Source organism: Cetorhinus maximus, chromosome 15 (assembly GCF_964194155.1).
Source record: "Cetorhinus maximus chromosome 15, sCetMax3.hap1.1, whole genome shotgun sequence".
Taxonomy (NCBI): Eukaryota; Metazoa; Chordata; class Chondrichthyes; order Lamniformes; family Cetorhinidae; genus Cetorhinus; species Cetorhinus maximus.
The window spans coordinates 18374060-18399035 of record NC_135893.1 but is presented as its reverse complement, the minus strand read 5'-3'; the positions used below and the strand labels follow the sequence as shown (position 1 = coordinate 18399035).

The 24976-nt window shown below is 44.0% G+C and overlaps 1 protein-coding gene across 2 annotated transcripts in view; it reads left to right on the top strand.

The window, feature by feature from the left end:
* Window positions 1-24976, top strand: part of LOC144690448 (putative oxidoreductase YteT) — a 264733-nt gene that overhangs the window by 159911 nt on the left and 79846 nt on the right. For both annotated transcript variants that reach the window (XM_078557962.1, XM_078557961.1), the window contains exons 10-12: window positions 236-328; window positions 5796-5930; window positions 6507-6608. In XM_078557962.1, coding sequence (XP_078414088.1) covers window positions 236-328; window positions 5796-5930; window positions 6507-6608 — 330 coding nt within the window. The remainder of the gene's footprint in view (window positions 1-235; window positions 329-5795; window positions 5931-6506; window positions 6609-24976) is intronic.

The window sequence follows — 24976 nt, the reverse complement described above, 5'->3', positions numbered from 1 at the left end:
AACTGGCTTGGGACCACATGGAGAAGCTTCAGGGGCTGGATACGGCCCATGGAACGTGGGTTGGTGAAGCCTGGCTTAGTATTAGTATCCTCTAGGTCGTTGAGAGAATAATGTCACTGTTTTATTGTGTTATAGTATTGCACTTGTGTGCTGTTTAGTAGTAGATTGCCAAGTCTTTGTATAGGTGGAGACAATAGTAACTAAAAGAACTAACAATTTTCCCTTTTCTATCCAGCCTGAAGGTGCTGCTGACCGATGCTTGGATTGTGCTGTGGAGAAGTGCTGTCCATACTCTGCCAAGAAACTTTATCTGGAAGGTGTCAAGAATGTGAGTAGATTTATAAACATTAGACTGGGCAGATAGAGGATACTAAATTACAACTCTGCCTCTGTTTAAGAACCCTGCATGTCTCTGGTGGAAGGGCTTGGGATATAAAGCAGAGCTTATAATCTTTTAGGCTACCCCTCTCTCCTTACCTGATTGATTTGGACCCACCTCTCCCTCTTCAGCTGCGTATTTACACAGGGACACAGGGAACATGGGGCTGGATTTCATGGCTCCACGCCAGGCGTGTTTTCAGCGGGGGGAGGTACGTAAAATATGAGGGGTGCCCGGCCGTCCGTTATTTTAAAATAAATAATTAAAGGTCAATCAAGCTTGTTATCAAGCCAATTGACCAGGGTATTACGCTACCCATGCTATAAAACGGTTGGCGTGAGCAGGCAGGCAAGATTGAGCAGTCCATTTTTTGAGGCCAAGTTGAAAAAAAAGCTAGAAGGGGCGGGGGCCAAATCATTCGAGGGGAGCCTCTGTGCATCGGGGGCACCCTTCCTTCTTCACCGCCTGGTCTCCAAAATCCCCCACACTGCCCCTACCATCGGGCTTTCGGATCCCACCCCTCCCTAAAGGAGACAGACTTGCCTGTCTCTGGCAGCCATCGTTCTTCATCCTGCTGCTCCTTTCAGTCCTGGCAGCGCCCGCTATTCAGCTGTGGTGCTTCCAAAACTGCCAGAGCTGTCAGCCAATCTGATTGGCCAGCAGCTCTCAAGGGTGGGACTTCCTATCCACGGAGGGGTGGAAGTCCCACTGTGAGCTTGTTTAGCTTGCCGACAGTGTGTTATGGCTGTGGGTCGGGCTTCTTCCAGGTTCACGGGGACAGGCTGACACCCGTAAAATCCAGCCCATGGTATATTACACAATAAATTATTGTTCCCCTATCTGAGATCAGCTAACAAAATCCAGATGAAGGATTGAATGTGTGACATCTTGATCTGCATGACTTGATATATCAGGCAGTGCCTCTACTCACCAGGGAAGTAGTGAAGCATATAATTGGAATTTTATTTAACCTAATGAAGCCAACAATACCCCTCATAAGCAAAAAAATCGGTGAGTGAGTTATGGTCAGATTTACCAAGAACAAAAGAAAAATTTTGTTTTTCACTTTTCTCCCCTCTTCTGATGGCGATTACTGACTTGTGGTGAACAGATTGGGCACAAATTGACTTTGTATACTTGACTCAAGCAGCCATTCTTTATGTATGCTTCTAGACAGTGAGGGCTGAATTCTCCTAGCCCTGGGGTGGTGAGCAGGGCAGGCTGGGAAAATAAGAGGAGTGATGTGTTGGGACAGCTCTCTGAAGTATCCCTGCCACTTTCCAGGAAGGGGCTGGGAATAGGATCAGCTGCCCACTCCATGGAGGCGGCCAGCCAATTTTGCCGCCTCGCTGGCATTTTGCTCCCATCGGAGTGCCCAACACTACGCACAGAGGCCTCCAACTCATTGGAGTTGGCCTCCCTGTGGCAGGCCATGGGGTCATTGGAGACCAAGGCCCCATGCCCCAATGACGGGCTGTTGGCAGGAAAGGCCCCACACGTGGCCTAAACGATCCCTCTGAAGGGGCCTAATGACCTTGTCCATCCTAATTTTACTTTTGCTTTGGAACCAACCCCCTCAAGGGCCTGTATGATTGAGAACTTGACGGCCGTCCTTAACAGGGCAGCGAATGCAGAGGTGGCCAATTAAGAAGCCACTCCGGGAAGATTGCAGTGTTGGTCTTGCTGCTAGCAAATGCAGACTCGGGATCCCAATTTGGTCCTGATGGTGGGATCCCGAAGCCTGTTGAATAATGCAGTCCTGACACCTGATTGTTAGCAAGCTTTTCTACCCCAACTGAGCCCCACAAATGAGCCTGATCCTTCCCCTAACTGATGTGTGTGCATCCGAGCTTTTACACAGGAGTCATTGAATGATAATCAGGAGTAGGCTCCCAGGCTGATTTTCATCTTTCCAGTCTAGACCATAGGGCCTGAGACTACTTACAATGCTGTAGTATCCTCCTGGTTTAAACCAACTGACTCATCACAGATCAGAAATCAAGCCTTAGGACCGCCCTAGTCTATATGGTTCAGTTACATGTTGCATTCACAAAGAAAATCGGAGAATTAATATCTACTGAATGATTAATGTGCAATTGTCATAAATTGGAATGGCTGTGCTGACCAAAACCCTTCCACAATCTTGATAAAGTGCCTTTTTATCAGCCTCGAGTTTCTTTAACTCGTGTAGCCTGCTATCAGAAATACAGCTACATAAGGAACTAACATCAATGTAACAAAAGCACAGGAATAAATCTGTTACCATGGAGAAGGTCTTTGCCTTTGTCAGACTAATAGTATAAAGGTCATACAATTAAGGACTCCTTTGTTCAAAGTTTTTACAGGCTACACAAATGTGGCCATCTGCTCGTTAAACTTGTGCGGGCCCCCTAATACTGCATGAATGACAAATGGACATTAAAAAAGGAACCTGAATGAGAGAGCAAAAGGCCGGGGTTTGAACAGAGCAGCACAAAAGCCCTTGCCTTCTGCCAGGAGAGCAAGGGGATGCTCATCACGCAGCTGCTGAGCATGACTGATCTGTCTGTGCCAGTATAAGAGGACATCTGGTGAATCTGGTCAAGCTCAGGCGGTCGACAGCGAAGCCTGTCTCTTTAGGATTGCATTGTAGTAGCCTGGCACTATCTCTACCAGGTGGAACACCGTATATAGAAAAAGGGCAAACTTGATAGGAAAGAAAAGGCCAAAAGGAAACTGTATGATCCAATTAGCAGGACTCCAAATATTGTTTAAACAGTTTTGTCCCCTTGTGTCAGATAACATACTGTATTAAATCACTTTCAATAGAGGACCGGTGGCCCAGCCAGCTCTCTTTATTCAGCCTTTTCAATATTCACAACAAATAAAACACTACCTTATTTACGCTGGCAGTCAGCATTGACAGCAGCAAGGAGCAAGTGAGGGGGGGGGCTGCATCTGTCTAAATCCAACCCCTGGTAGTCAGTGCAAATGCATCAAATTCTGCATTTCATATGAGGCTTGCTAGCAACTTGAGCAACCTCATTAAAATATTTCGACTTTTGTTGCTGGACAGGCCCTGGATTTTATGGCTTTGGTGAGGCTCCATTTATCGCACATTCTAGAAATTGGATTGTTTGGGAACTTGAGCAGGTCTCTTAAAAGGAGCAAATAAGTATTTTAAAAAATATGTTTTTGTTATGTTGTGTATGTTACATTACATTTTGGCTCTAGACTAGTTGGTTTTTCTGGGGCCTTTATTCCTTTCTGTATATTTAGTTTTCTTTATTATTTTTGGTTAAAGCTTGCTTTGGTATAACACCTTTAGAGGTGACAATGGGTATTCCTCTGGGGGTTCCAAATGCACTGCATAATTGAATGCAGTGACTCCTCAAGGTGCTCTGGCCATTCCAGTTACTACCTAGGGACCTGAATCTGAACTAGTCATTGGAGTCCTATATTCGTCATCTTTGCTTCACAAGACAGCTTGCTTCAGAACTGTGACATCTGAGGCCCAATCTTCATACAACATCTAGATCAGGGATGACTCTTCTGGCAAAAGAGAAAAGCTTTCTTACTCCACAAACTTACAAGCTACCACATAAGATGCATATCATTTCAGGCAGTCTGTGGTGCACATTTTGGGAAATACAAAGTATTGTAGATGACACCCATGTGGTCGTCATGGCTTTTCATTTAACCCCATGGCCTTCATGAGCAGAAGGAGTTTACACTGGATTAATACTTTCATGGCATGTGACCACTAGATCATCATTGGGTATACATTGGGTGTACATATCAGGAAAGAATTGACAGGCTGTGTCTCTTGTCTCTTGAAAAAGGAAGGCTGAGGAGTGACCTAATAGAGGTACTTAAAATTATGAAATGTTTTGATAGAGTAGATACAGAAAGAATGCTTCCTCTTGTAGAGAAGAGCATAACTAAAGGTCATCAATATAAGAGAGTCACCAAAAAATCCAATAGGGAATTTAGAAGAAACTTCTTTACGCAAAGAGTGGTGAGAACTCACTACCACAGAGAGTGTTTGAAGCAACTAGTATAGATGCATTTAAGGGGAAGTTAGACAAGTATATGAGGGAAAACAAAAACAGAATTACCTGGAAAAACTCAGCAGGTCTGGCAGCATCGGCGGAGAAGAAATCAGTTAACGTTTCGAGCCTTCATGGCCCTTCGGCAGAACTGAAGCATAGTTAAAAGAAGGGAGAAATATAAATTGGTTTAAGGTGGGTGGGTTGGGGGGGGGGGGGAGGGGGAGGTGGGGGGGGGGGGGGGTGGAGGTGGGGGGGGGAGGTGGGGGGGTGGGGGGAGAGAGACATTGAGAGTGTGGTGATTGTGGAGATGAGCAGATAATCAAAAGATGTCACAGACAAAAGGGTCAAAGAGGTGTTGAAGGTGGTGATATTTGTCTGAGAAAAGTGCTAAGTATATGAGGGAGAAAGGAATGGATGGTTTAAATGACAAAAGATGGGAGAACACTGGGGTGGAGCATTAACACCAGCATGGATTGGTTGGGCCAATTGTCTGTTTCTGTGCCGTATATCCTATGTAATTCTATGTCAATGGCTATTATCCAGGAAGTAGCCATATTATGTTAACTCTTTAACTGGGCCGCTAACTCCATTAATAAAAAGTGCATGACAGCAGAGGATCACTAGTTTGGCACTATAGCATCTGTTGGCTGATCCTCTGCTGTCACACCCACCTTCAAGAAAAGGTTGTCCGACAGCATCAACACAATAACAGTGTGTGCTAAAAGGCAATGGCTGTGCACAGTGCTTGAAATGGTATATCCTAGAGGGGGAGGTTGCTGCACAAGAACTGTGGGGAAATTAACCTTCCTTCTGACAGCAGCACACACCTTACTCATTTACAGTCAGTTAAAAGGGAGCTGAGTAACATCATTGACTCAGTTGGTAACCTTCCTCCATTCAGCTGGATCTTGTACCTTTTGGTAATTCTCTGTAAATGCATATCACTGGCAAGGTTACATTTATTGCCCATCACTAGTTTCTCTGAGCTGTCGATAGCACCATATTGGGTTGCAACAGTGCATCCTGTAGATCGTACATACTGGATCTAAGGTGTGAAGTAGATAAAGAAAACTGCTCTGCCATGGGTGGTGTCAAGCTTCTTGAGTGTTGTTGCAATGGCACCCATCTAATATAATGATGAGTTTTCCATCAAACTCCTGATTTGAGCCTCATAGATGGTAGAGAGGCTTCAAGGGATCAGGAGGTGAGCCAGTTGTTGCAGGGGACCCAGCCTCTGACCTCCTCTTGTAGCCACAGTGTTCATCATTTAAGCTTTTGGTCAATGGTGATCCCTAATATGTTGATAGTGGGGGCATGCAACAGTGGTGCTGTTGATGGGAAGGAGGAAATGTCAGTGAAGGGTTCTACTTTTTTTTATTGAGCAGGGTGAAAAAGGTTGGCCCATCTCGGTGATCTGTGAAGGGTCCATTGTTGACATTGAATCAGTTACGAAGGCACTTCGTGATGGCCCATATGGGAGGTGTGTTTACGAATGCGATAATGATGTTGTCACCCATCAGGTAAGTACATTCTTGAATTCTTATTACGTTCTAGCTTTATTTAAGTTTTATAAATAAGCAGTACAGTAATATAAGCTGTCACAAGGACCTATGAATGATATATCTGTGCATTCTATAGTACATAAACACTTGGAATTGTAGAAATTTCAGCAGTCTATTACACCTGTACCTCTACTGGTTCCATGCCTATTTCTGGTTTCTTTATCCTTTAATACTTTACTACTTCAAATGGTTTATATAATTCCATCTTGAATAATTATGATCCGTTCAACTTCAATACCTTCAGCTTCAATTATGGCAATGCATTCTAATAATTTCTCTACAGTCCTGATCTTAGGATGATTTATTATACAGTACAATATAAATACTTTCATGTAAAGTTGTGCAATAAACTATTCCATCATGATGGTTATTGCATGTCGGTGTTTTGAAATATAAATGGGGCAATAAGCAGATATTGTGAGGCACAGGTACTTCTGGAAGAAACTCAAATCCAGCTACAGGCTGGAAACCACATTGGTCCCTTTTTGTACCCTGAAGATTACTAAGTTCTCACTAATTGAATCTTTTTGCCAGGTTGTCAATATGGAATTTGAGGAAGGAGTGACAGCAGCTTTTACAATGGTGGCCTTCACTGAAAAGCTAGCCTCTAGGAAGATAACAATTTATGGAACTGAGGTAGGAATTGAGCAAAAAGAGACTGGATGGGCTTTTTCTGGGATGTGTTTTTTTTTGTATTCTCCGCTGTAGTATGCTGAGCTGAAGTTGGAGGGTAGTATTAGGTGGATTTGACTCCTGGATGACAGACCAGAGGAATGTGTCAGCTGAACACCTGTCTAAGTGGTGGAGAGACGATCATGATTTGGAGTCGCCAGCCTCATTTCACTGTGGCACAAGAACTTCAGACCCCAGGCGGGTGTTTCCCTCTAATATCTTTAATCTTAAGCATAAACAACCTACCCTCCAGAAAACCTCCAGTATCACAGACCTATGAAAATATTGGTCTATGAATCTATGAATGACCCAGTGCCTCTTTTGTGTAAACTAAAGGTGAGAACTGTTCCTGCATTTTTTGACTACTCTGAATTACTGGGGTAGAAATTGGATCTTACGGGCATAAAACAGTCACAACGATGGCCAATTTTAGGGACCAACGTCCCTTGCCTAAATCATACCTGCTAGACATCTGACTTGATATTCAGTTGGGCCATTTTTCACACATTCCTTCGTTGCATGTGTAAATGGCCCAATGCTTGTTCTAGCCTTCCTCTGGGAAATTGGATATTAATGAGGAATATAAAAGCTGCGCTTGTGGCATGACTAGCGGCTTCCAACAAAGTGAGTTTTAAAATGTTCTTCTTTAAACATCCTTTGTGTCAGAAGGAGCTGAAATATTCCCTCAGCATAGAAACATAGAAAAATAGAAGGAGGGGTAGGTCATTCGGCCCTTCGAGCCTGCTCCGCCATTCAATATGATCATGGCTGATCCTCTATCTCCTGCTCTCCCCTCATACCCCTTGATGCCTTGAGAGTCAAGGAATCTATTTCCTTCTTAGATATATTCAGTGACTTGGTCTCCACAGTCCTCTGTGGTAGAGACTTCAACAGGTTCACCACCCTCTGAGTGAAGAAATTTCTCCTCATCTCAGTCCTAAATGACCTATCCCATATCCTGAGATTGTGACCCCTTGTTCTAGATGCCCCCCAGCCAGAGGAAATATCATCCCTGCATCCAGTCTCTCCAGCCCTGTCAGAATTTTATGTTTCAGTGAGATCCCCTCTCATCCTTTTAAACTCCAATGAATATAGGCCTGATCAGCCCAATCTCTCCTCATACGACAATCCTGCCACCTCAGGAATCAGTCTGGTGAACCTTCGCTGCACTCCCTCTATAGCAAGTATATCCTTTTTTAGGTAAGGAGACCAAAACTGCACACAATACTCTAGGTGCGGTCTCACCAAGGCCCTGTATAGCTGCAGTAAGACATCCTTGCTCCTGTACTCAAGTCCTCTTGCAATGAAGGCCACCATATCATTTGCCTTCTTAACTGCTTGCTGCACCTGCATGCTTGCTTTCAGTGATTGGTGTACAAGGACACCCAGGTCCCTTTGTACATCAACATTTCCCAATCTATCACCATTTAAATAATACTCTGCCATTCTGTTTTTCCTACCAAAGTGGATAATTTCACACTTATCACGTTATACGGTATCTGCCATGTATTTTGCCCATTCACTCAACTTGTCTAAATTGCCTTGAAGCCTCTTAAAATCCTCCTCACCACTCACATTCCCACCTAGTTTTGTGTCGCCAGCAAACTTGGAAATATTACGGTTTGTTCCCTTGTCCAAATCATTGATATATATTGTGAATAGCTGGGGCCCAAGCACTGATCCCTGCGGTACCCCACTAGTCACCGCCTGCCATTCGGAAAAAGACCTATTTATTCCAACTCTCTGTTTCCTGTCTGCTAACCAATTCCCAATCTATGCCAATATATTACCCCCAATCCCATATGCTTTAATTTTACACACTAATCTCTTATGTGGGACTTTATCAAAAGCTTTCTGAAAATCCAAATATACCATATCCACTGGTTCTCCCTTATCTATTCTGTTGGTTACATTCTCAAAAAAAACTCCAGTTGGTTTGTCAAACATGATTTCCCTTTCATAAATCCATGTTGACTTTGTCTAATCCCGTTGATATTTTCTAAGTGTCCTGTTATTACATCTTTATGATAGGCATATTACATCTTTATAACCTTGCATTTTCGGTACCACTGATGTTAGACTAACCGGTCTGTAATTCCATATTTTTTCCCTCCCTCCTTTTTTAAATACTGGGGTTACATTTTCAATCCTCCAATCTGTCGGGACTGTTCCAGAATCTACAGAATTTTGGAAGATTGCAACCAATGCATCCACTATTTCCATGGCCATTTCCTTTAGTACACTGGGATGTAGATTATCAGACCCTGGGGATTTATCGGCTTTGAGTCCCATTCAACACCAGTCAACACCACAGTATTCCCCCTCCAACATTGCCATTCCATCCCCCACCCAAAGATTTACCTTTGGACGGCTAGCAATGAGGTAAGTGGCATAAAATTCACCTTTTTAAAATAGGTGAGCTGCCTGTGGAGATGTGACAGGCACTGATTTTTTTTTTGAAAAATATACTTTATTCATAAAATTTCTGGAAGAACATTACAAAACATTTCAAAATCGCCATCACAAAAAGTACAATCAGATTCAACTTTTTCACATGGATCACGAGGTGCATCAATACAATCAATGAATATTACAATCATTTCAATATGGCCAATGAGACAATCAGACAATGGTATTGAAGTTATCAACATACATCATGTTCCACTCTGAGGTGCTTCAATACAATTATAATACAATTAGTATTCAATGCATACATTCATTGTGAGCTGTACAGCCCGAGGGGCTCTAAACCGTTCCCAGCCTCTCAGTGCACTATGGCAGAAAGGGCTTAGACAGCGACCTTTCCCCATGTGACAGGCACTGATAATGTTAGCCCAAGGTACAATTCTGGCCCAATCTTGAGCTGGTCTCAGGCCTCCCAGTTGCTCATTGGGTGGTACCCGTTTCAGTGGTTATGTTACGAGGCTAGTATTCCAGAGGCCAGCACTAACAATCTGGAACCATGAGTTCAAAATCCCACCACACCAGTTTGGGAATTTAAATTTCATTAAATAAATCTGGAATAAAAAACTAGTATCACTAATAGTGACAATGAAATTACCACATTGTCGTAAAAGCACATCTGGCTCACTAATAACCTTTAAGAAAGCAAATCTGCTGTCCTTATCTGGTCTGGCCTATATTTGGCTCCAATCCCACAACAATATAGTTGAGGATTAACTGCCCTCTAAAATGGCCTAGCTAGCTAATCAGTTGAATTCAAGAAGGTGGCTCACGAGCACCTTATCATTGGCAACAGGGGGTGGGCAATAAATACTGGCCTTGCCAGAAATGTCCACACCCCATGAATGAATACGAAAGGATTCTTATCTTGTTTAATGCATTAATGCTGCATTGTGTGTGTATATTATTTTTCCACAGGTGTTAACCCTTTTAAAACAAACAAGCTGACACATGTGTTAAAAAAGCACACAGGAATGTCATATGAGCACCTTCAGTTTGATGGGCAAAGTTCACATCAGAAGTTCTACCCGTAGTTCCTTCAGCGTTGTGTTTGCTAAGTTTGAGACACAACTTTGCACACATTGAATAAAAGACAAGACCATACAGGGGCAATGCTGATATATATCAGTATAATATGGTGTATGATTTCATTTAGTTGTTTTTAGAGGTTTTCTTTGTGTAGTTTTGAAGTTAGCAACAGGTGTTTTTTTGTCTCACCTGTGTGGTGTCAGGTTGCACTAGGAGTTGTTTCATTGGTTCTGTGAAGGGAGTGCTGATTGGTGAGACATGGCTTGCTGGGTTACGTGTCAGATGTTCTTTTGAGCTGTCAGTGTTCTGTTTTTTCACACTGGCGAAGCTTTGTAATAGACCTTTTGTCAGTTGCCTGCTTTTAAACAATTGGTTTTATTAAAATTTAATTTAATGTATGTTTTGACATGACATTTCATGTAATTAGAGTCTGTTTCACACAGTGATGCTGATATGCTAACACCAACATAAATGTACATGCACCATTATACTCATCAAAATCCTTGCTTTAAATACAGGTCGAGGCATCTTTATTTATAATATCACTCAGCTTTTTATTTTTTTCCAAGTTTCTTCCTCCTTTTCCCACCTCTCTTGGAGGTGCTGAACCTACTACAATACGATTCTTCAGATACTAAGCACTATTTTTTACTTTGTCTACATTTTTTTCCCCATGTGTTAGGTGAGAGAATAATTCACACAGCTGTAGCACTATAGAGGCATCCCAGCCAAGTCCAATGGTGTCTTCATTCAATGTCCACACAACTTACAGCAGAAGCCATTAGGTGATCACCAGCAGTGGTTGCACAGTGTTCAGCTCTATTTGCAATATTTCAAATGACAAAGCAGTCCATGCATGCATCCAAAAAGACTTGAACAGCATCCAGGCTTGAATTGAAAAGTAGCAAGTAACATTCATGCCACAGAAGTGCCATGCAAAAGACTAGTCCCAATAAGAGAGAGTCTAGCCTTTGATATTCAATGGCATTGTCTTTGTCAAGTCTCCCGCTATCCAGATCCTTGGAGGTCACCATTGACCAGAAACTGAACTGGCCAGCCATTCAATTAGCATGGCTACAGGGACAGGTCTGAGGCTAGGGATTCTGCAGCAAGTGGTTTGCCTCCTAATCCCCCCAAATTTCTCTACCACCTACAACGCATAAATCATGGAGTGTAATAGAACTCGCCAGTTTTCCGGATAGGTGCAATTGCAACAAAACTCAAGAAGCTCGATGCCATGTAGGACAAAGCAGGGCACTTGATTGCCACCACACCCACTCACCTAAATAACACCCCCCCTCCCCCCAACAACCACTGGCTCACTAACAGCAGTACCTACACCACATAAACCTTCATCAACTTGAAGGACAAGGGCAGCAGGTGGATGGGAACATCATCACCTTGAAGCTCTGTTTCAAGTCACATGCCATCCTGACTTGCACGTATTTCACCATTCCTTTATTGTCACTGTCTCAAAACCATAAATCTCCCTACCCTATACAATTGTGAGAGTGCCTTCACCACATGGACCTCAACAGTTCAAGAATGGGACACCCACTGCTGAAGGGCAGCTAAGGATGAGTTGTGAATGGCTGCCTTGCCAGCAATGCCAACATTGCAGGAATGAATGATTTGCTTCAAGAAGTTTCTGTCCACAGCAAGGGCATCCCTGGGTAGTCACGGTTGGCAAACAGGGTTTGAAAGCTTGTAGAAGTGGCTTGGAGAGTGAGTGTGTGAGAGAGTGAGGAAGGAGGGAGCCCATTCGAGTATTCTCTTGTCAACATCTCAGCTGCTTGTCCTCTTACTGCAGAGAAAGCAGAAGCTTAAACACAAAAGAGTAGGCCGATCACATGACCGTCACCCAGTGATTCAAACACAGTCATTACTATTGTATTCCCCTTGCAATTTAATCAGTTAATGTCTGGGAATCTCCTCTCTCAGCCAGGGTTCCATTTTTCAAATGATTGGGTTTATTCCGATTGTAGCTTGATGAGTTCATGTCCGGGAACCCCGTGTTGAATATCCTGGTGATTGTCTTGATGCTTTGCTAATTGGGCTCACACGTATTCTCCTGAGGTCATTGACCTTGATGGGTCTTTGCAGACATGCTGTCTCCATCTCAGTGGATTGGAATGTGGAGTGTACAGTGATGCAAATCAGGTAACCATCTTTGGATGTGAGATCAAGTCACACTTCAGGTGAAATTTTCCACTCCTGTCAGCAGTGGGAATCATGGCGGGTGGGGACACTAAATTTGACATGATGGGAAAAGTCAGTTTCCCGCAGGTGGGAAATTAATTTGGAATTTTGTTTTCCCAACTTTGATGACTGGCTATAGGTGGCTCAAGTTTCCCGCTGATCTATATTGGGAACCACATTGCATTCATTTGCATCTCATAAATGCTCATTAAAAGGCCACCTTGCCGAAATACGTTCCCCCTCCAAATTAAGTGCCACACCAGTGGTTTCCCTGCTGCACCTGGTGAGCTTCACTACAATGACTTTGAGGTACGTAGATGCTGCTTTTGCCTACCTTTAAGAGTGTTGCTGCAAGATTTTGGGAGCATGTATCACAAGCTGCGCCAAGGCTGGACAGGGGAGGCGAGCTTACGGGGGAAGGGGGGTGTTTGAGAAAAGGGTGTGTGTTTTAGTGGGTGGGATTGTTTGTATCAACACTGGGGTCGATGTGGGGAGAACTCAGGGTACTGGTGGTAGGAAGGAACAATAGATGTGTGATGCAGTAGAGTGGCAGGGTTAGAGTCTGGTAGATGACGATCTAATTGGATGGGTCACAGAGGGACAAGCAAGTGGCTCAGATAACGGAAGGGGGCAGTGTCAGGTTGGGTATTGGGACAATAACAGGTATCGGATCTGAGGGGAGAAAAGGCACATGGAGGTGGATTGTTTTAGGGTCCAAGGTAATGTGGGGAGGTTCAAGGGTGACAGAAAGGAGAGGAATGATGATATTCGATGGGTCTATGGTGATGGGTGGAAGTTGGTGGGTGACAGGAGGGTAGATGATGTTGGAGCATTTCTGAAAAGTTACATGCACCATTTTCTTAAGGTTGCTCTTGACAACACAGTCGCCCTTTACATGTGAATCCTTGAATTGGGAAGAGAGTCTTTTCAAGTGGGTGGAGTGCAATATCAACACAATTGACTGACTAAAGGGACACCCTAATAATCATGAGGCAACTGGTTGTCAAAGGTGCTCACTTGAGTTCTTCTCTCTATGGTGAAGCCCACATTTCAGCAGGTTTCTTCTCGACTCATGGATCTCAAAACATTGAGATCCCAGCAAGGTGTGGAGCTGCTGTTCATTCTGAGCCATTTGCCATCGGCTGCAGTCAGTGGCAGAGGGGGAGGGAGATGGATGCCTCCAAGGGGCACAGCTGGTGGAGGGCAGCCAAATCGTGACTCCAAACCTCCATCCTTCCAGGTAAATGGTCATGGCTGACAATGAATCATGCGTTTAGTCTTCTGTACTGCCAAGGCAATGGTCTCGCTGTAGTTTTGAGGGTGGTGGAGGCGAGTGGAAAAGTGACCACGTGAGGCTTCTTGCACATGGCTCTCATCACCGTGGTCAAAGAGCAATGTCTTCATACGCATTCATGTATGAAGGGGAGGAACTTCTATCTCTGGTCCCCCAGGATGTCCTTTACTTGGAAGGGGTGGGGTGAGGATGCCATGTCTAGACGGAGGCCAGGAGAAGGGCTTAGCACTTGCCTACTGGCTTTGAAATTGAGGGAAACCTGTAAAGGACATGCACACTAAATTTATCACTTCAGTTTGTTCACACATACACTGAGGTGTTGATGATGCAGGCTGCAGGCAGCCTTGCCTTGGTAATGGTTCTCATCTGGATGAGGAGATGGAGGACCCATCACTGGTTGGTACAGGGCCATGAGGAGCAAGGGCCTGAGCAACAAGAGGCAGCAGGGCCCCTATAAGGTCAAGAGGCTAGTGAACATGGACCACTGCAACAGCGAGCATTGCCCTAACATGGGTGTATTGCCAGCTGTGTTTATGTCTAGAGATGAGCAAAAGGCAATGTTGGAAGCACCCTCGTATATCCCAGGATGTGGTTGCTCACATCTGCAAGCTTCTCTAGTACAAGTTGTGGCTGCAAGGATTCTGGAGGAGTAATGTGGAGCTCCTGACCTGCAATCAGTGAATGTCTGAGCTGGTGTCGTTTAAGTATGGTGCCAGGATTTTCGACTCCATGAGGTAACAATGCGGGGGGGGGGGGGGGGGGGGTGACTTCCTGCCCACCCGCCACGAAATCTTCCAAGCTCCTCGCTGATGCATAATTAATGAGCTGGAAAATGGAAGATCACACGTGTTCACCTATCCCACCGCCCAGTAGGAATCATGTCAAATTTCCCACCTGCCACTTCGCTCTGTCTCCAGAACAGAAAATTCGCCCTTAGTCTCTGTTTTTAAAAAGTCTTTGTTTTTAAAAGTTCAGTTCAGCTTTCCAGACGCTGGATTAAAAATGATTTGACATAAAACATGTTTTTGTGGCACTACTGTTACTTTCGTAGTCTTTTGTGTTTTGATAATATGTTACCAGCATATTCAACCAGTAGTAACAATTTACCCTTTGGCGGAGCAGCTCATGGAGAAGTTCGGTCTTGTGTCTACTTAACATTTATAAACACAATTTCTAGTATTAGCTTGACTCAGCTAGTAACATGATTGCCTCTCCCTCAGAGTAAGAAGGTTCTGGGTTGAAGCTGCACTCTAGGACAACTGGGCTAATACTTCAGTGCAGTACCAAGAGTGCTGCATTGTCAGAAGTGCCATTTTTCATTTTCATTTGGATGTGAGAGAGCCCATAGCACAATTTGAAGAAGAACATAGAAGTTCTTACAGTATACTAGCCAATGTTCATCTCACCTGATGTCAGCAAAAACTAATTATTCAATGATTCATCTCATTGCCGTTTGTTGGACCTTGCTGTGTACAAAATGATTCCATATTTATCTACAAAACAATGATGATTACACAGAAAGAAAGACTGGCTGACTGATTTGCATTTATATAGTACTTTTGAAATGTGCGCACTGTTGCAATGTAGGAAATGTGGCAGCTAATATGCACACGGCAAGGTCCCACAAAAAACTATGTGATAATTACCAGATAATCTGTTTTATTGATGTTGGTTGAGAGATAAATGTTGCCAGGACACCAGGAAGAACTCTCCTGTTCTTTGAAATAGTGCCATGGGATATTTTAGATCCATCAGATCTTAGCAAGATTGCCTTGAGCACCACGCATCGACCAGGCAATTCTACTGCATTTGTTAGCATTCAAATCATCTTTTAATTTGAATCTCTTGTAATACGTTGTCCTTGTTGAGCCGCACAGTTGCAATTAAAAGATGTAAACCACATTAAAATTGCCAGGCAGCCTTTCATTTCAGATTCATGGTTCCTGTCCCAGCTGGCTGGAAATTTTTAAAAAAAATTGTTTGAAGGCATGCACGCATGAACGAAGAAAGACTTGCATTAAATAGCATCTTGAAAGACCTGGCAGAAATGTCCCAAAGTTTAAGTAACCTCTAGGGCAGTGCTTTCCAAACATTTTCCTAGTGTGACCCCATTTTAATGCCTCAGACTTTGTGTGACCCCCAGAGCGAAAAGTTGGTGGGGGTGGGGGGAGGTTGGGAATGGTGGGAGCATGGCAATGAGAGTTGCTGAGCAGGAGCAGGAGGTTTCAGTTGTTAAGTGGGAAACTGGAGTAGGGTGTTGGGAAAGTTGATGAAAAGGCAGGGTTTCTGCAAAAAAAAACGGAACAGGATTTTTTTGCAGCAGCAGCCCAATTGGGCCTCAAAGAGCAGTTGATTAGGCCACGCCACGCCCAGCAATAGAAAGAAACATGAGGATTTAAATGGGCCTTGCAGGTGTCAGACATCAGTCTGAGCTCCACGGCAGCCATTGCTGCCTTGGAGCACATGACCCCAAAATCGTGCCTTGTGATCCTACTGGGAAGTCACAACCATAGTTTGGGAGGCCCTCTCTAGAGACTTGTGTACTAAATCTAGGCTGAAACTTCAGTACAGTATTGCCTGATGTGTTGCTTAGCGTTCTTGTATGTCTTCACATATATGTGAAAAGTACCATGGAACTATTTTGAGGTGAGCTGGAGTTTTGTTGATGTGCTAGCCAACATTTTTCTCTCAATAAATGACACCAGAACTATATTAAATGGTCATTTAGCACATGTCTGTTTGTGGACCTTGCCGTGTGCAAATTGGCTGCCACATTTGTCTAGGTAACAGTCACTACATTTCAAAAAAGTGGTTGGTTATGGAGTACTTTGGGATGTTCTGAAGGAATGAGAAGGGCAATATAAATGAAACGCTTTTCTTTTCTCCCCTTTCTGTTGGGTATGAATCTACTGCCCACATTTCTTTTAAATTTATTTATATATAATTCAAAGTTATTCACAGTTGGGAATCCTGTGTTTTCCTCCCCTGTCATGTACTGTCCTGAAACCAATATGTTTAGATAAACATACAGAGCAGATGAACAGATCATGCAAGGGACTCAAAGGAGCCTGCGTTTTTTAAAAAAAGTGAGGGGGGAGTTTTAACCTAGTCAGCCTGGCTGGAGCAGGGCCACTGAGGTCAATGGAATATGAAATCAGGTGGGGTGTAAGATGAGCTTCCTTGTTCCCACTGGGCAGAATATGTTAAAATGTCTCGTGATGAGCCCTGCAGAAATGCTGCTGTCCTTGGGGAAATCAACACAGGGAGCGGGACCCACCTGCTAACCATTCCCAGGTATGGGCCTGTGGGAAACTGGTGAAGAGAGAATGCAGGAGAAAAAAACACTATTTGTAAAAAGCTGCACATTATGGGTTATTTTCATTTTTTTCAGTATTTATATCCTTTTTTATGTCATTTAAAAAAAAGTTCAGCTAATTGCACAGAATGCAAAAAAGGCTTGGAAAAGATTAATTCAAAGATTAAAAAGCCCTTAAAATTATTTTGAGATGGAAATAAGCCAATACGATGTTCTTGAATGTTTGTTTCTTTTTGTAGTTTACTCAAAAAAGTGAAGTTGTATTCATTAAATAAATCTCTTATGATGTCTAGTAATGGCTCAGTGCGTAAATGTACTGGTAGGTGAGCATGTGCCTTAACAGTCCAGGAAAGTCCTAAGCACCATTGAAAGTCTACTGAATTAGCTGATCTCAGCAGGTCTGTAGTGAGGTGACCATCAACTTCTTGGGAGATACCATTGACCAGAAGCTTAACTGGACCAGTCATATAAATACTTTGGCTACAACAGCAGGTCAGAAGTTGGAAATTCTATGGTGAGTAACTCACCTAAAAATTTGTCCGCCGTCTACAAGGCACAAGTCAGGAGTGGGATGAAATACTCTGCACTTTCCTGCATGAGTGCAGCTCTAACAACACTCAAGAAGCTCAACACCATCCAGGTAAAGCAGCTCACTTAAACATCCCTCCATAATGCATAATGCTCCATAATGTACCATCTACATCTTGTTACTTAATGTGCTTTTACAAATTTTATGAATAAAATATATTTTGGGAGAAAAAAAGTTATTCTAGAGATTTTATAGCAAGACCTCCCAACACCAATTGTCCTGCCCAACTGAACAGCCATTTTGCCCCAATTCCAATACATTTTTAAAATTAATAAATAAGTGTTCAAAGAAAATGCTTTTTAATGTTCCTGTGATTTTTCTCCTGAATCCTGACACAAAAAACTTTGGAATTATTTTAAAGTATTGGCAATCCTATTAAGTGAACAAGTAACTTTTTTGCAAAATATACTTTATTCATAAAATTTGTAAAAGTACATTGCATAACAGTTCAAATTCGACTTTACATAAAGCGCAATATAGTTTCTTTCAATACAGTACATGTGAATGCCTCACTACACAGGTTATAATTACAATGTACACTTATATTTCAAGTCAAATATTCTCTGGTGCATACAGCCTGTGGGGTTTACAGGGTTTCCATCCCAAGGCAAGGAGGGCCATAGACAGCGGCCCGTCCCCATTGAGCTTTTTCAGTGACTACACCAAGCTTTAGTGCATCCTTCGACACATAGTTCTGGATCTTGGAATGTGCCAGTCTGCAACACTCGGTCCTCAGCTCCTTGCACTGGATGACCAGCAAATTTCGGCCAGACCAAAAATAATTTTTTCTAAGTTGATAGTCCTGCAGCAGCAGTTGATGTTTATCTCAGACTGCATCCTTGGGGACAGCATAGAGTCATAGAGGTCTACAGCACAGAAAAAGGCCCTTCGGCCCATCGAGTCTGTGTCGGTCAAACAAGTACCTAACTATTCTAATCCCATTTTCCAGCACTAGGCCCATAGCCTTGTATGCCATGGCATCGCAAGTGCACATCCAAATACTTCTTAAATGTTATGAGGGTTTCTGCCTCTACCACCCTTTCAGGCAGTGAGTTCCAGATTCCCACTACCCTCTGGGTGAAAAAATTCTTCCTCACATCCCCTCTAAACCTCCTGCCCCTTACTTTAAATTTATGCCCCCTGGTTATTGATCCTTCCACCAAGGAGAAAAGTTGTCTACCCTATCTTGCCCCTTATAATTTTATATGCTTCAATCATGTCCCTCCTCAATCTCCTCTGCTCCAGGAAAATAACCCCAGTCTATCCAATCTCTCCTCATAACTAAAACTCTCCAGCCCAGGCAACATCCTGGTAAATTTCCTCTGCACTCTCTCTAGTGCAATCACCCCTCCCATAATGCAGATTCCAGAACTACATGCAATACTTTAGCTGTGGCCTAACCAGTGTTTTATACAGTTCTAGCATAACCTCCCTGCTCTTATATTCGATGCCTCAGCTAATAAAGGCAAGTATCCCATATGCCTTCTTAACCACCTTATCTACCTGTCGCGCTACCTTAAGGGACCGGTGGACATGCACACCCAGGTCCCTCTGATCCTCAGTACTTCCCAGGGTCCTACCATTCATCGTGTATTCCTGTGCCTTGTTTGTCCTGCCCAAGTGCATCACCTCACACTTGTCCAGATTAAATTCCATTTGCCGCTGATCAGCCCATCTGACCAGCCTGTCTATATCCTTCTGTAATCTAAGGCTATCCTCCTCACTAGTTACCACCCCACCAATTTTCGTGTCATCCGCGAACTTACTGATCAACCGTCCTACATTCAAGTCTAGATTGTTTATATATACCACAAACAGCAAGGGACCCAACACCGATCCCTGTGGAACCCCACTGGACACAGGCATCCAGTCACAAAAACATCCCTCGACCATCACCCTCTGCTTCCTGCCACTCAGCCAATTCTGGATCCAATTTTTCAAATTGCCTTGGATCCTATGGGCTCTTATCTTCGTTATCAGTCTCCCATGCGGGACCTTATCAAAAACCTTGCTGAAGTCCAAGTAGACTACGTCAAATACATTGCCCTCATCTACACACAAGGTCACCTCTTGAAAAATTCAATCAAATTGGTCAGACATGACCTCCCCTTAACAAAACCATGCTGACTGTCCTTGATTAATCCCTGCCTCTCCAAGTGTAGATTAATTCTGTCCCTCAGAATTGCTTCCAATAGTTTCCCCACCACTGAGGTTAGACTGACTGGCCTGTAGTTCCTTGGTTTATCCCTTCCTCCCTTCTTGAATAATGGTACCACATTGGCTGTCCTCCAGTCCTCTGGCACCTCTCCTGTGGCCAGAGAGGTATTGAAAATTATTGCCAGTGCCCCTGCTATCTCGTCCCTTGCCTCACTCAACAGCCTGGGATACGTTTCATCCAGGCCTGGAGATTTATCTATTTTTAAGCTTGCCAGACCGCTTCAAACCTCCTCCATTTCTATGCTAATTTGTTTAATTATATCCTAGTCCTCCTGCCTGATTTCCATACCCACGTCGTCCCTCTCACTTGTGAATGCTGAAACAAAGTATTCATTTAGAACCCTATCTATGTCTTCCGGCTCTACACACAAATTACTACTATGGTCCTTAATGGGCCCTACTCTTTCCTTAGTTATCCACTTACTCTACTTGTAAAATAACTTTGGATTTTCCTTTGTTTTACCTGCCAATGTTTTTTCATGCCCCCTTTTTGCTCTCCTAATTTCCCTTTTAAGTTCCCCCCTACACATTCTATACTCCTCTAGGGCTTCCGCTCTTTTGAGCCCTCGGTATCTGCCATAAGCTTCCGTTTTTCTCTTTATCCAATCCTGTATATCCCTCAACATCCAGGGTTCCCTGGATTTGTTGGTCCCAACCTTTGTCTTTACTGGAATATGTTGGCTCTGTACTCTCCCTATTTCCTTCTTGAATGAGTCCCACTGCTGTGATGCAGATTTACCTAAAAGTAGCTGCTCCCAGTCCACTCTGGCCAAATCGTTTATGATCTTATACAAATCGGCCTTTCCCCAATTTAAAACTCTGATTTCTGGCCCATCATTATCCTTTTCCGCAACAACTTTGAATCTAACAGAGTTATGATCACTATCCGCAAAATGCTCCCCCACTGATACCTCTATCACTTGCCCGGCTTCATTCCCTAAAATTAAGTTCCGGACCACCCCCCCTCTTGTAGGACCTTCTACGTACTGGCTTAAAAAGCTCTCCTGGATGCATTTTAAGAATACCGCTCCCTCTAAACCCATCACACTATGACTAACCCATTGGGGAATTTCAAATCCCCTACTATTACTACCCTATTATTTTTACACTTCTCTGAAATTTGCCTGCATATTTGCTCTTCTATTTTTCTCTGACTGTTTGGGGGCCAGTAGTGCATTCCCAGCATTGTGATTGCTCCTTTTTTGTTTTTCAGTTCTACCCAAATGGCTTCATTTGAGGAGCCTTCTAAGATGTCATCCCTCCTTACTGCTGTAATTCATTCCTTGATCAATACTGCGATACCCCCTCCTCTTTTACCTCCTTCCCTGTCTCGCCTGAAGACCCTATGTCCTGGAATATTGAGCTGCCAATCCTGTTCCTCTCTCAACCATGTCTCTGTGACAGCAATGACATCATACTTCCATGTGTTAATTTGTGCCCTCAACTCATCTGCCTTATTCGTCAGACACGTTGTATTAAAATAAATACCATCCAACCTTGCCAAACTCCCTTGTTCCTTAACCAGCCTATAATTTCTATGCCTTCTAGTCTCGCTTTCTCTCTCTCCTAATTTTGGCTGTGCATCTCCACCTGCTGAACCTCCTCTCAGAATCCCATCCCCTGCCAAGTTAGTTTAAACGCACCCCAACAGCACTAGCAAGCCTCCCCACAAGGATGTTGGTCCCATTCCGGTTCAGGTGCAACCCGTCCGCCTTGTACAGGTCCCACTGGCCCCCAGAAATGGTCCCAATATCCCAGAAATCTAAAGCCCTCCCTCCTGCACCATCTCTCCAGCCACGCATTCATCTGGGCTAACCTCCTATTTCTATACTCACTAGCGCATGGCATCGGAAGTAATCCAGAGATTACTACCTTTGAGGTCCTGTTTTTTCATCTGTTTCCTAGCTCCCTAAATTCTGCTTGCAGGACCTCATCCCTCTTTCTACCTATGTCATCAGTACCAATACGTTCCACGATTCTGTCTGTTTGCCCTCCCCATTTAGAATGCCCTGCAGCCGTTCAGTGACGTCCTTGACCCTGACACCAGGGAGGCAACATACCATCCTGGAATCATGTCCACGGCCGCAGAAACGCCTGTCTGTTCCTCTTACTATCGAGTCTCCTACCACTATTGCTCTTCCCCTCTTTTTCCTCCCCCCCTGTGCAGCTGAGCCACTCACAGTGCCATGAGCGTGGCTGCACTCCCCAGAGGAACCATCACTCTCACCATTTTCCTACACAGAAAAACGGTTCTCAAGTGAGGTGCACCCTTGGGATTTCCTGACTACCTGCCTGACACCTTTCTTCTGACTGATGGTCACCCATTCCCTCTTTTTCTGCACTTCTGTAAGCTGTGGGGTGACTACATCTAAAAACATGCTATCCACGAAACTCTCAGCCTCACGGATGTGCCTCCAGCTGCCGCTCAAGTTCCGAAACTCGGAGCTCAAGTAGCTGCAGCTGGCGGCATTTCCTGCACACGTGGTCGGTCAGAGTGCAAGGAGCGTCTAGGACTTCCCACATGTTGCAGGTGGTACGTAACACGGGACTGAGCTGCCCTGCCATGCCTCTAGTTGAAATAAAAACCTTACTTTAAGTTAAATACAGTAAAAAAAGTTAAATTATTTATGTACTTTAAATAAAAACTAGAGCCCTTACCTTTTCCTTAGCTTAATCTATTTTAAACTGCAGAAAAACTGGAGAAAAAAAAACTTACCCACTACTCACCAATCAGCTCTCACCTTTATGCTGACATCACTTTTTGAAGCTTCCCTGCACTCGTGCTGGTTCTGATTTCTCCACCGCTTTCTCGTACTGCCTTGTGATGTCACTCTTGCTATTTTCAACAAGAACTGCAGGACACTCTTCCCAGACTGCTTCACCGCGATGCTGACTGCAGGACACTCTTCTCAGACTGTTTCACTGCGATGCTGACTGCAGGACACACTTCCCAGACTGCTTCACTGCGATGCTGACTGCTGGACACTCTTCCCAAACTGCTTCACCGCGATGCTGACTGCAGGACACTTCCCAGACTGTTTCACTGCGATGCTGACTGCAGGACACTCTTCCCAGACTGCTTCACCATGATGCTGACTGCAGGACACTCTTCTCAGATTGCTTCACCGCGATGCTGACTGCAGGACACACTTCCCAAACTGCTTCACCGCGATGCTGACTGCAGCACACTCTTCCCAGACTGCTTCACTGCGATGTTGACTGCAAGACACACTTCCCAGACTGCTTCACTGCGATGCTGACTGCAGGACACTCTTCCCAAACTGCTTCACCGCGATGCTGACTGCAGGACACTTCCCAGACTGTTTCACTGCGATGCTGACTGCAGGACACTCTTCCCAGACTACTCCACCACGATGCTGACTGCAGGACACTCTTCCCAGACTGTTTCACTGCGATGCTGACTGCAGGACACTCTTCCCAGACCACTTCACTGTGATGCTGACTGCAGGACACTTCCCAGACTGTTTCACTGCGATGCTGACTGCAGGACACTCTTCCCAGACTGCTTCACCATGATGCTGACTGCAGGACACTCTTCTCAGACTGCTTCACCGCGATGCTGACTGCAGGACACACTTCCCAAACTGCTTCACCGCGATGCTGACTGCAGCACACTCTTCCCAGACTGCTTCACTGCGATGCTGACTGCAGGACACACTTCCCAGACTGCTTCACTGCGATGCTGACTGCAGGACACTCTTCCCAAACTGCTTCACCGCGATGCTGACTGCAGGACACTTCCCAGACTGTTTCACTGCGATGCTGACTGCAGGACACTCTTCCCAGACCACTTCACTGTGATGCTGACTGCAGGACATTCTTCCCAGACTCTAAACTGGAGAAAAAAACTTACCTACTACTCACCAATCCGCTCCACCATAGAGCATCGAGTCCCGCTCTACAGAGTTACTGATGAACCTTGAGAAAGACCACTTTCCAGACCTGCTTAAGGTATATTTTCAGAAAGTGGTGAGCGATAGTTTTTCCCACTGCAGCCCCCTTGAAAGCTGTATGCGGAGGTGCTGAAACTTTGGGCATGCAGGAAGGATCTGACATGGAAGGCCCCTCTTACCACTAGCCAAACTACATCAAGTGAACATTTATGTCTTTGATCCTGTGTAGATCTCAGTCCCTGTCGTGTATGATCTGAATCTGCCTGTGACTTGTGCCTATATTGGCACACCACAATAAACTAAACTCTAATGTAAATCATTTTGAGAATCTGAATATTTTTACAACTGCTGTAGGCAGCAGATTGCAATTATGCAATTGAAAGATTGCAAAATACCCTTTCTTTAAACTGATATAGTATATTTATTTATGTATGTCTCTGCTCTTTCAACAAATTTCAAGAAGCATTTAAACCTGCAAAAAGTAGTATTCCCTCAATGTGCTTTCGGGACAATATTTAAAATTTATTTAGTAAAATGTGGTTTTGAATTAACTTTGTCCTACACTTTTAAACAAACCAATCAGTGGCTGCTCCATGAGGAACTGGTTTGTGATTGCTGCTTTTGAAAGGAAACTACAGTGTGATTGGTGCAGTGAACCAAAGTGCAAATTACATTTAGTTGCTTAGCAACTCATATGAGGCAATAAAGGGAGTTTGGAAAGCAAAGTGCAAGCTAGAGGGAGATTTGTTTTTAAAGCCATACCATCAGCCATTCCAGCCCAGAATATATCAAATACACAGTACTGCATGTGGCTAACTCCTGACATGTTTTAGCATGTTTTTTATTTAGGAAATTAATATTGATGTTGGTAGTAAGGCCAACATTTATTGCCCATCCCTATTTGCCCTCTAAGGTGGTGGTGTTCCCTTGTACCTGCTGCCCTTGGCCTTTTGATGGTAGCGGTTGCGGATTTGAGAGTTGATATCAAAGCAACTTTGGCAAATTGCTGCATTGCATCTTAGAAGGTATCTTCTGCAAATATATTGTGCCGCGTGTGGATGGAGCTGTTGAAGGTGGCGTGTGGAGTGCTAATCATGGGAATTGCTTTGTCCTGGTAGTTGTTGAGTTTATTGAATGTTATTGCAGCTGCACTCATTCAGGCAAGTGTGACTGACCTGACTTGTGCTTTGTAGGTGGTGGAAAGGCTTTGAGAGGAGTCAGGACATGAGTCACTTGCCACAGAATATCCAGCTAAGATAAAAGTAAAATACTGTGGATGCTGGAAATCTGAAACAAAAACAGAAAATGCTG